Genomic DNA, 12,711 nt, shown 5'->3' on the forward strand with positions numbered 1-12,711 from the left:
ATATGGAGGTTCCCAGGCTAGGGGTCTAATCAGAGCTGTAGCTGCCGGCCTACGCCAGAGCCACAGCAATGTGGGATCTGAGCCGCTTCTGCAACCTACACCACAGCTCACGGCAACGCCAGATCCTCAACCCACTTGAGCAAGGCCAGGGACCGAACCCGCAACCTCATGGTTCCTCATCGGATTCGTTAACCACTGAGCCATGACAGGAACTCCAGAACTCATTCTACTTTTTAAACATCTCTTGATGCTCTTCTGTACTCTGTACCTTGCCTCCAGCACTGCCTTTGTCTCCCCAAGATTATTACGGAAGTCTCATATTTTCTCTTTGCCTCTTATCTTTTCCACTGCCTCTTTTCTCATTCTGAGGCCAGATTACTATACATTGCAAATTTTACTTTATTATTCCTCTATTTGAATTTTTAAATGTCTTTCTTTAAATGTAAATATGTGTGTCCAATAATGAAAGGATAAACAAAAAGAACAAAATTAGGTAATTGTCAAAAGAAGACTACAGTATAGCAAAGAACTAGGATGGCAAAAGAAACTTTCCTTAATATGTCCTCTTAAATGGTTTTGACTTAGGGAACTTGGAAATGTCTTTTTATACTTAATTTTTTTTTAATAAATAGAAGTAATCACTAAAAGTTGAAAACACACTGAAACAAATGAACCTAACTCTATCAAGTTATTGGCATAACCAGAGAAAATAATTACTTCAAATAACTTAAAAACATACAATTCTGACTCTCTGTCCTTGGTGTGGTATAGTTGAAAGACAAAAAGAAGTGAAAAGAAATCTAAAACTCCATTTACTGCTTTTATTGTTATTAGTAGTGTTGGTGTCATTTATTTGAAATTGTTATTGGTGTATTGTAGAGAAAGGAAATAATTAAATTGATATCATTAAGAAATAAGATTTTCAACATACAAGATGTGAGTATAATAACAGAAAATTTGAGTAAAAATTCCAGATTTTATTTGGAAATATTGTAAACACATGACTTTTTGAAATTTCATATTTCTTGGCATAACAATTCAACTCAATTACCACCCCCTTCTGACCAAATTCTAGCATCAAAATACCATTTCCCAATAAAAGGAACCAGGATTCCTTTAAGAAGAAGCTGATTCCAGACTTGGCACAAGAAAGATACAAAACTTACTTTGGACATTTTTATGTGCCTCAAGCAAGAAACTATCAGACAAATTATGGAATAGATTGCATACCGAAGTATTTATGGATCTGGGATTAAGAATTTAAGTATTTAGTTTTTGCTTTAAAATATTTAGCAAACTAGAAAAAATAAATGATAAATATGGGAAAGAAGAAATATAAAACTGGTAAAATGTTGATAATTATTGAAACTAGGTATGGTGGATCTGTGTTGTGTCATTTTGGCTAAGATAAAAACCGTATTTTTCAGATTTCCCTCCTCTGCATAGCTGTGGGTTTGTGGGAACCAGAAGAATCATTATGTGCGTAGTTTGGAAGGCAGAGGCAAGCAGGACCACAAAGGTCATTGCAGGGGACCAGGTGCAGTTGTCACTGATCCCTTGGCTCACCTTGTTGGCGAGGGATAGCAGCTGTTCCTGCAGCAACTCCAGTTCCTGCCAGAGCCTCCTTTGGCTTCTTCACTCCTGGCCAAGTGCATATTTAGCTCCATGAGAAGGATGACAGTTTCTCCTCTTTGTAGAGAGAGGTTTGGAGGTCGTAGGACTGATGCAACTTCCAGAATGTTCTCCCAGCCCTCGCAGGCTCCAGATTTCACTTCTTCCTTTACTTTTCATCCAATTTTTTTCTTCCTGAGTGCCTGTTAGGCCCTAACACCACATGCATAAGTAAAAATCTTTCATAATGTAGTTAGTATTAGAAGTACCATGGGAATTTTATGAATCTAACTTTTTATTTCACCATATTCTGAGGAGTGTCCATTGATGGTAAGGATAACAGATTACAAGGCATTTCAACCTCTGTACATGGTCTCTGTTAAAAATCTAGTTACAGGAGAATCGATTCAGAGACACTTGTCATTTAAAGTTAAATCAGGAGTTCCCATCGTGGCTCAGTGGTTAATGAATCCGACTAGGAACCATGAGGTTGTGGGTTCGATCCCTGGCCTTGCTCAGTGGGTTAGGCATCCAGTGTTGCCGTGAGCTGTGGTGTAGGTCACAGATGCGGCTCGGATTCCGTGTTGCTGTGGCTCTGGCTTAGGCCGGTGGCTACAGCTCCAATTCAGCCCCTAGCCTGGGAACCTCCATATGCCACGGGAGCGGCCCAAGAAATGGCCAAAAAAAAAAGACAAAAAGTAAAATAAAATAAAATAAAAACAAAGTTAAATCATTTATGTAATTCAGAGCAGATGATTACATAAACTTTTAAAAAGGTTTTGTACTTTTAAACTATAACGTTTATTGTTGGGTATAGTAATATTACGGTACTCACTCATTTGTAAAAGAAGGCATTTAAACATATCAAAATGTTTCATCATAATCTTTTCTCTACAGAAGCATCTGAAAGACACTCTAGAGAAGCTTCTCACAAATTACTCATGACTTAATTATCTGGTCTGAAATGAACTGACCTAATGTTTATATTTCTTGCCAAATGACAAGATATAAGTTAAATAAATACACAAAGCATTTGAACCTATATATTCAGTTTCAAAGAAATTTTGCAACATAGCTTAAATACCACATTTTTGTCCATGTAAGAATCCTTGAAATAATATTATATACTATGTATAAAGTTATTTAATGCAAAACATGTACTATAGCTGCTGAATTTAATTTTCATTGGCCTCCACCCTATTTTATTATTATTTTTACCTTTGCTTCTCCCAAATCCATATGAATTAGTCAAGTCCATTCCTATTAAATCCTTACTATAAATCATTTTAAAGGGCTACTATAAGTGGATTTATAGAGAGGATATTAAAAAATGAGCCTCTCAAAATATTTCCTGGGTGGAAAAGCTATTTTTTAAAAAGCCATTTTAGGGCCACAATTTATGTCTGTTCTGGTTACAGCACAAGTGGTTTATCAGATACCAAAATATCAGGTGTTTTCTCTGGAACTGAAGCAATCTTACAAAAGTATAGCTATCGTCCATGAATTTTTCAAGAGAAAATAATGGGAAGGTTTTGTAATTCCAGTTGGTGTATCTTTTACAAACTTCTATTGGCAGGATGTAAATACTTCTTAGAGGTTAAATATGGAGGAATAATGTTGCTGCATCAAACATTTTTTTGAATTCTTGGCTTTCTTGAATGTGTTACTTGCTGTTTCTCTCATATTGACATTACCTTCAATTGGAAGTGAAACAGAGAGTATGAAAACAATAAACTCCTGGGAGAAAAATGTGTGTAAGGGATAATAAGAGAGAGAAAGCCTCTCCATTGTGATGATAGCAATTAAAGGTGACAGTTCTGACATCACTGAGTTCAGCTGAGTATGTTCAAGGCAAATGGTCTAACCTATGAGAAATTGGAAGTTACTTCAGATTGAACCTAAAACACTTTAGAGTATAATGTCTTGAGTAAACATTGCTTTGATGAGGACACTGCCCTTTAGAGCAGATATAAAAGCACATGTTTTTGTTTGTTATTTCTTAAATATGTACACCTAGTATTGTCAGTGCTCTGTACTCTGCGGCCCAAAGACTCAAGAGGGCTATTAAATTCACTGTGAGTGCTCTTTGTTTCAAGTGTGTCCTGGTTATAAATAAACTAGGTTAAATCAGTATTCCGACCTTATATCATTATATCCCTAGGAAATAGTTGACTGTTAAAAATGATGCCAAATCTCAAGTGTAAACTGTTTAATAGGAATTTGCATTCTCTCAGCTACATTTCTGCACACAAGAAACCTACTAACATAGTGGAGACAATCATTGTTTTCTGACATAGCATTCAGATCATTTTATTTTTTATCTTGTTTTCCCTACCTGTGCTTCCCTTCCTCCCTCCTGGTTGGTGGGATGTCGAAACACATCTGTAGCTTTGTTTGATGCCACAAAGTTCCAGGGAATTCTTTTTACCTTGAATAAAGACTAATTTAATTTCACAGTACTTCAAGCAAGAATTTTCATGTAACTCAGAGCATACTAAATGTTGCATAATTTCCTAATATTTTTCTTAACTTCATCCAGATTTCACCAACAGTAAAGAAGAGAAGTATTCAGGTGTTCCCATCGTGGCGCAGTGGAAACGAATCTGATTAGGAACCATGAGGTTGCGGGTTTGATCCCTGGCCTCACTCAGTGGGTTAAGGATCCAGCGCTGCCATGAGCTGAGGTGTAGGTCCCAGATGTGGCTTAGATCTGGCCTTGCTGTGGCTGTGGCATAGGCCCGCAGCTGTAGCTCTGATTGGACCTCTAGCCTGGGACCCTCCATATGCTGCAGGTGCAGCCCTAAAAAGAGAAAAAGCCAAAAAAAAAAAAAAAAAAAAAAAAAAAAGGAAAAGTATTAAAATACTTATCTGCAATAAGGGGGGAAGCTAGTTACTTAACATAATTTCTTTAGGTCTGAAAAATCACCTTTATGTATTTTGAAATAGCATCCCTCATATATCAAAATTAGAAATACCTAGGCAGCAAGCCTGTAAATGGCAGCACTATGTTAATTGTATTACACTTAGGATATTGCATAAAATCATGCTAAATATTTGTCTTGAAAGAAGAATCTGTGTATTTTTAGCCTTCATATTGAGTAAGAAGTACTATGTGCGAGATACATCGACATATATACAAGTCAAATTTTTCTAACTTAGGTAGGATTTATGACAGTTAAAAAATCCTTTGCTCAGTTGAGACCCAAATATTTAGAATATTTTCTGGGAGGTAAGGGGTAAGCACTAGCTGTGTTGTGAGGCCTGATGAAAGCATGTTTGAATTTTATAGACCCTGCCCTTGTTGCTTGTGAGGTAGTAGTGACTGAGTAATCATAGGTTTTAACAGCTTGCATTTATGAAACACTATCACATGTTTGAGTTAAATGGTTCTGAAAATCGAATTAATAATTACCTAACATGTACCATATCTTTAATCTGCTTTTGGATTAAAATACCAAAGAATTTATGTTATGATGAGGCTGAGTGAAGCTCAATAAGCACCATCTGGTGCAGGCAAATATTCATGGGCAGAAGGGTTAGATGATGACTAGGGCCCATTTTCTGGCCATCCTATGGAGTGATTCAGATAAATACAGATGGACCAAGCCAGAGGTGCCACCTCTCAGTTGCTCTCTCCTTTGTTAAGGAATGCACGAAGGCAGCCTTATACCTGGGGGGTAACTCATTTGGGAATGGAAAGTATGCAGTCAGAACTAAGGTCTCAAATACCAAGAAGATAATGGGAATGACGATTGTGCTACATTTGGAGACCTTAAGAAGGTGAGATCTTACACAGGGCCTGCTGCTAAGGAGAGGCAAAACCAGTGACCCCAGCTAGTAAACTAGAAAGAGCCTTTGTGTCATTCAGGATTCAAAGACAATCTTGCTTGTTTCTCCACATTATTATTATTATTTTTTTTTACCAGGCCCTATACTATGTGATTTTAATGTATTATCTCAGGTAATACTGATGACAACCTTGTGAGATAGTATTACTTTTATTGTAATTTTAAAGCCCAGCAAACTGAAGCACAGACTACTTTGGTTTGGTGTCATACTTTATAATACTGCTTGCAGGAGCTGGGCATAATATACATTGAGAAGACTGAATATAAAGATAACAAGCATGAGGGGTTGAGGCCTTGGTTTAGAGTAGTGACTTTGGAAAAGCAGAGATGTCAATGAATTTTATAGAAATGGTGAAAGTTAATCTCAACATTACTCAGCATTTATATGAGTTAAGATTAGAACTAAGTGAAATGAATAAAGCAGTCACTTTGGGTGCAAAATTTAAGAGGTTCCAAAAAACTCAGCAGTTAAGATACATAATATTTTATTATGATCTCTAACATTTAAAAACTAATGCAAAAAATCAGAATGAACAAAATCTCAAACTTTAAATAAAGACAGAAACATTGTTACCATTGTTTCCTTCTGCCTCTGGCTGGGTTTGGTGCAGCATGTGGGGCGGGGAGAGCCAAACTTTAAGACTATCTGTCTGAGCTCCTAGCCCATACTCATCAATGTCATTATTTGCTGATGTTTCTCAGGATTTGAAAGTTGAAGAACCAATTACATGTAAGACTGTTGGTCAAATATCATAGTGAAATCATGACCTTTGTTCTTAAGGAGTAAAGCTGAGTAAAACAGCTAATTTAATTTCCCATGTATGTTCTCATTTAGACATTTTCTTACAGTTTGGCTTCAAAGACATTAGACAAATAAAAATCTTATTTCACTTTAAACTTTTCCTTGCTTCTCTTGCATCTCTTGGCACTCTTTTATCAGTGCCAAGAATCCAATTACTGATCATAAGGAGCCTAAAACAGTTTCCCCTCCGTCCAGTGGTATATTCTGAAAGAAACATAAGAAACAAGAATGACTTGAACATTGAGAAACATTTCTTATTTCATATAACAGAAGCCCTGAAAGTAGAGATATGATTCCAAGATTGGATAGTTCAGTGATGCAGCAATGTCTTCATGTACTCAAGGTCTTTCATTTTTAGCCTTTGCTTTCCTCAGTGTGTCAGGTACTGTCCTCGTGGCTACAAGATGCTATTGCAGTTCCAGGCTTTATATTCTCATGCAACAAAGTCCTTATCCCCTCTCACCCCTTAACAGAAAGAAAAGCCCTTCCTGGCATTCCTGTTGTGACTCGGCAGGTTCAGGACCCCACCTAGTCTCAGTGAGAATGAGGGTTTGATCTCAGGCCTCACTCAGTAGATTAAAGATCCAATGTTGCCGCAGCTGCCACTCTGATTTGACCCCGTGCCTGGGAACATCCATCTGCTTCAGGTGCAGCTGTAAAAAAGAAAAGAAAAGAAAAAAGAAAGAAAACCCCTCTCAGAATCTTTCATCCAACATCTTACTCTAGAACCAATTGTGAATTCATGTTTTTGTTTGTTTGTTGACAGTAGTATTGCATGGTAGTTGGGTCATGCTCTAGAGGGTGCAAAATCTGGCTCTGTTACTTAATAGCTGTGTATTTAGACATCTTTTTAAATTCCTTCTGTCTCACTTTTCTTATATTTAAAATAAAGATGCCTACCTCATTGGGTTTTTGAAAGGAAAAAGCGAGTTAATATACATAAAGTTCTTAGAATGGTATCTGGCAGGGAATATATACCCTGTAAGTGTTAGCTACTACCATTTTTATGATCATCCTTGGAATGTATGTAATTTAACTCATGGAAGTCTAAGAGATAAGAAAGTACAATTAAAAAAGAAGACCGATAAAAGGTTTAGTTGCATTGTATATTATTTAACATTGGTGTAATTTGGATGTGTCATCTGAGAGAGGGAATAAGAATTAATTTGAGGATTACTACTTTGTTTAAGATATACCTATGCCTGTATCTATGTGTTTTAAAATTGTTGTCCACATGGCTGAAAATCAAAATCTGGTCTCAAGCTAGCAACTTTTTTCTTTATGAAAATAGCCTGCTTTGACTATTTTAGAACCAGGAAATATATATATCTGCGAAGTATATATAGTGCATTTAAGCATAAGGATAATTAAACTGATATCTATTTTGTTGGATTTTATTGTTAAGTTCCTCATTGAACACTTAGAAAAAAGAGGAATGTGAAAATGGTCTCAATCTATTCAGATCATAAAAATTCCATTTGCAATATTCTTCCATTAGATATAAAATATACTAGTGCTAAAAATACCTTTAGTAGTGCCACTACAATCCAGTTCCTTACATATAATTCTTTTAAAATTCTCAATTGCAATTATAAAATTCCATTTCATTTCCTTTTTCTAATGTTTAATCTCACCTTTCAGACTGCCATATTTGGTACATGAAACTCTCAGAATGCAGTGAAATAAGATCCAAAGAGTAAAGTTATGCTATCTCTGAATCATGGAAGTAAGTTTTCCTGAGACCAGCATTTTGTAACTTGGCATTCTTGTAATGGGCTGTGAAGCCCTCGGAATAGAACACAATATAAAAAAATTTCCCAGAGTTCACATGCTGCTCAGTGGGTTAAAGATCTGTTGTGCAGCCAAATATATATATGTATATATATATATTTCTCCAGAATAGTCTCATAATATTTTCTCCTTTCTATGGGATCTTACCCATCAGCATAAAAATGGAGTATTCTTCCCACCTGAAAAGTATAAACAATAGCAACCCTACTGTGATTCTAGTCCTTCAACTATTGCCCTATCTCTGTCATTTACTTTACAATAAAATATACTCATTCTAAATTCTTCCCATTTGGTTTTGAACTTATTTCACTGAAATTGCCCTTTGGTCACCAGTGACATCCTCATCATTAACTTTAAAGGTCTATTCTTAGTCTTCATCTTTCTTGACCTGTCAGCAGTATTTGCCAATTGATCACTTTATCCTCACCAAAACAATTTCTTGACTTATCTAGTACATTACACTCTTTTTTTCTGCCTCTGAATTAATTTCTCTCTGTCTCTGTTGTCTCTCGTCTCTCCTTCTCAGAATCCACTGCTGATTCCTCCTCATCTCTCTGACTCATCTCTGTCTTCTAAATGTTGGAGTGTTTCAGGGTCCACTTCTTTAGTAATCACATTCAGTGTTATGACTTTGAATACTTTCTATTCTCTGTTGAACTTCCAAGTTTCCATTTTCAGCTGTGACTTCATTTTTATAGATTATATTGAGCTACGCAAATGTCTACATCTCCATATAGAGGTCTAATAGACACTCAAGTTTTACAGGTTTAAAATTTGTCAAATACTCTACGCAACAAACTGTTTCTCTCTAGTCCTCCGCATTTCAGTGAATGACATTTCCATTCTAGTTTCTCACACCAAAAACCTTGAAATTAGTCCATATGCCTTTTTTTCTCATATCCAACAGCCTTACTGTAAATCTGTACCATTAATTCTCTCTTTTAAATACATTCAGAATCTGATCACATCTCACCACACACACACTTACCATGCATATAGAAATCACTATCATATTTCTCTTGGATTATGGATTATTTCATTTGGCTCCTCACTCATCTCCCTGTTTCCAACCTGGCATCCTTTCAGTTTCAACCTGGCAAATGAAGTCACATAAATCAAATTACTTCATTCCTCTTCTCAAACCTTCCAGTGACTTCCTATCTCAATCAGAGTAAAAGCCTAATTTTGGTGTACTTAACCTTTAGATAATATAATACATTGATATAATTCTAGTCTCTTAAGATACCAAAGGGAGAAGAATCCCTGAAAAGCTAAAATAGTTTTTAAAATTAAGGAACACTTAAATCTAAAATTTAATTACTGATTGATGAAAAATCAGGTGCAGCTTACAACATATTTCTAGATAGATCACCTCTTCAATCAGATCTTAAAGGCTATCCTTACCCCTTCAGAGTAATTTTCATGTAACTAGAATGAGAATAACAACGTGTTAGAAATCCCTAATGTGTCTATTTGCTTGCATTTTTATTATTTAGTATTTCATTTCACAAACAGTTCATATCTCCTAGGATATAAAAAAGGGAAGATTTATAGTTTTCAGTTTTTCCTAATTCTATCCAATGAAAGTACTAGAAGTTCACGGTATCTTTATTTTCAGTTACTGGCGTGTCTAACAAAGATAAACTAATTGAATCTAGCTAGAAGTTGATATGATTACTACCTGACAATTCTAGATTTTTTCCTGATGTATCACAAATTGTAATAAATGGACCTATTCATTTTGCTTTAGTCACAACTACCTAAGGCAACTTGGAACTTACTGTTTGTCTGAAAATTTGCAGAGCCATCTCCTCTGTGATGCTTTCTGGTATTATACAGAACATCAATGATACCTGCTGTTCCAGAACATGCATAACTCAGGGTTACTACAATTTTATAACATACTACACATTACTTTAATTTATTCTTAATTTTTCCCTGTGCTGAACTCTTACTCAGATTATAAACTTCTCCAGAGTAACTGTACCAGATGTACCCAATAACTTCTTTTTTTAATTGAACACACATGCATACTACAACAAAATGTAGTTTCTATTTCAGAGCAAAACAACTGTAGCCAAGAGATATTTACATTCATGAAATTGACATGTTCATTGTGTCAGAAGAATAAATCAGGAAAATCAGCTTTTCTTAGTTTCTTTGGGAATAATTGTAAAACTTTTCTTTGTTCTTAATTACTTTTAGCAAGCTCTATTTCCAAGATTGGCTCAGATCCTCTAAAACTTGTACATGATGCTGTGGAGGAAACCACGGACTGGGTCTATGGCTTCTTTTCTTTGTTGTCTGACATCATCTCATCTGAGGGTGATGAAGAAGATGATGAAGGTGGAGTCGAGGACACTGATAAAGGTACAAAGAGAACAGAGACATGTCTAACTGCTAGAAGTGAATATGATATGTATTATAGTAGTTTGCTTAAGTTTAAGCACAAATGAGCACTTGGGTCAGGCTAAACCAAAATGAATACACTTCTGGGTGCAAAGAGCCTATCAACAGGCTATTAAACTCAGTAAATTGGTCTCTATATGACTTTCACCTTAAAGCTTATCTGCCATTACGGCAAAGATGTCAAAATTAAATGCTACATTAGAGTAGCATTATAGTAGAGAGGGACTTAATATGCAATCCTACAAAATCACAAAAGAACCTCACATTTATATGCTTTTTTTGGGGAAAAAGGGTAGTTATTTCCCATGTTTGTCCTTAGAAAGGACAAACAGTAAATAAAAACAACAGTAAAACTAATAACAACAGTAAAACTAAATATACGTATATATTATACATATAATATATTCCTATATATAATGCATTTTCATCATCAAATAGCAGAAAGCGATCCTACTAAAATCACAATGAAAGTAAATTTATTGAATCAAATGGAGGTGTAGGATGGAGGGATGCGTTCTGAATGTCATAACAATTATGCAACTAACCTATGTACTCTCTAGTATATACTAATGAAGAAAAGGAAAGAACAAACTGAAACCACACATAAACTGCTATTGAGTGGATGTGAAAAGAACAAAGAATTGTGATTTTGCCTTTTAAATGACATTTTTAAGGTCAGCCATACTCAGAAATTACATATTCAGCTTTGACTACCAGGAAAGCTCTTATTATTTTAGCCCTTTCTATGACTTTGTCTGAATTTGTATTTGTTTGGCCCCCACGAGAGGTAGAGATGAACAATAGAAAACTGAAATGAACATGATATACGAACTGTAATGTATAATTTGGATCACTGCCACAATTTTATTGAACTCATAAAAGTGAAACTATCTCAAATAAATGTACATCAACAAAGTTTATACTTAAAAACTGGACTTAGGAGGCAAAGTAATATACAGACTACTATTATCAAAACTGATAAATCTTTTTTTTAATGAACAAAAGAAAATGGGACAATAGAAAGGCAATATTATGCTATGCTGAAAGTTTTTTCTAATTTACTATTTTTGTCTTGGTTTAGGAGAAATAGAGGAGCCTCCAGTGAAAAAAAAAGGTTAGTTGTGTTCACCTTTGGAAAAAAGAACTTTTATGATAATGTTGATTTTCAACATACTCAAATGTATTTTACTTTGTTGTAGACTCCATTTATTTATTTTATGGCTACGCCCATGGCTTATGGAACCTCCTGGGCCAGGGATTGAATCCAAGTCACATCTTTTAATCCACTGCACCAGGCTGGGGATCAAACCCACACTCTGCAGCCACCCAAGCCACTGCAGTCAGATTCTTAACCCACTGTGCCATAGCAGGAACTCCAGACTTAATTTATTTTTAATGTAGAGTTTTATTTAATGGTTAGAATAAGACTTATGGTTAGGAAAAGAAATACTTGATTCTTTCCAATGAAGCTAATCCCACCATTTTTCAGTTGATGACTTATTGCCTTTTTCAGTGGATGTTTGACTCCATCTTCACACAGATCAGTGTGAGTTGAGATTGCACAAATGAGGGGTAAATTCTATAGTTCTCTAAGTGGTCCAGAGGATGATGATGCTCATGGCCTTTATTCTAAATGTGGCCAGATTTATTGATTTTAAAACTATGATTTTTCTTATTTTATTGTTAGTATTGTTTTTCAACTTTAGGTGATAACTATGTGATGGGGTGGCTGAGACAATGTGGAGGAAAACAGTCTTGGGTCAGTGTGTATCATGTATCATCCCAAAGTGGTATAGTCCCTGGGTGTGCTTGGATGTGGTGTACAGGGATTCCTTGAAGGAGTAACCAGGGTCTTCAGTAACTTAATGGGATAGTCAAAGATCCAAAAGATGGGAGCCATATGACTGAGAAAAAGAGGTCAAAGCTGTGGGACAAAGGCATTGGAGGGTCAGGAATTTTTATAGGATGGAGAAGGAATTATGACGAGAAGGAATAATAGGGAGCAAGGGATACCATCCTGTGGTATATTTGGTATGACGGAAAAACATAAAAGCCAGACTTAATGTAATTGTGATGTTTTAGTTAGTATTACACATGTTGGACAGTAGCTCTTCAGAGGATTTACTACTGAAGAGAACTTAACTTGCTTCTGTTGCTGTCTCCCTACACCTACTGTGAATACAAATAGTAGGATCCAAATTTGGAGCTTCAGCCTTGTCTGAATAGATGATGGTCACCTCACTGTTTGGG

General features: G+C 35.7%; 1 protein-coding gene across 50 annotated transcripts in view; it reads left to right on the top strand.

The window, feature by feature from the left end:
• TRDN (triadin) overlaps window positions 1-12,711 on the top strand; it is a 386,488-nt gene that overhangs the window by 66,422 nt on the left and 307,355 nt on the right. For 47 of the 50 annotated variants that reach the window (XM_084957615.1, XM_084957622.1, XM_084957696.1 and 44 more), the window contains exons 3-4: window positions 10,258-10,422; window positions 11,543-11,575. In XM_084957615.1, coding sequence (XP_084813741.1) covers window positions 10,258-10,422; window positions 11,543-11,575 — 198 coding nt within the window. The remainder of the gene's footprint in view (window positions 1-10,257; window positions 10,423-11,542; window positions 11,576-12,711) is intronic. The other 3 variants (XM_084957686.1, XM_084957732.1, XM_084957739.1) reach the window with 1 other exon arrangement.

The sequence above is a fragment of the Sus scrofa genome, chromosome 1, assembly GCF_054392235.1.
Source record: "Sus scrofa isolate SSC_HxYL_T2T_F1_AM1 chromosome 1, Sscrofa_HxYL_maternal_Yorkshire_Landrace_v2.0, whole genome shotgun sequence".
NCBI lineage: Eukaryota > Metazoa > Chordata > Mammalia > Artiodactyla > Suidae > Sus > Sus scrofa.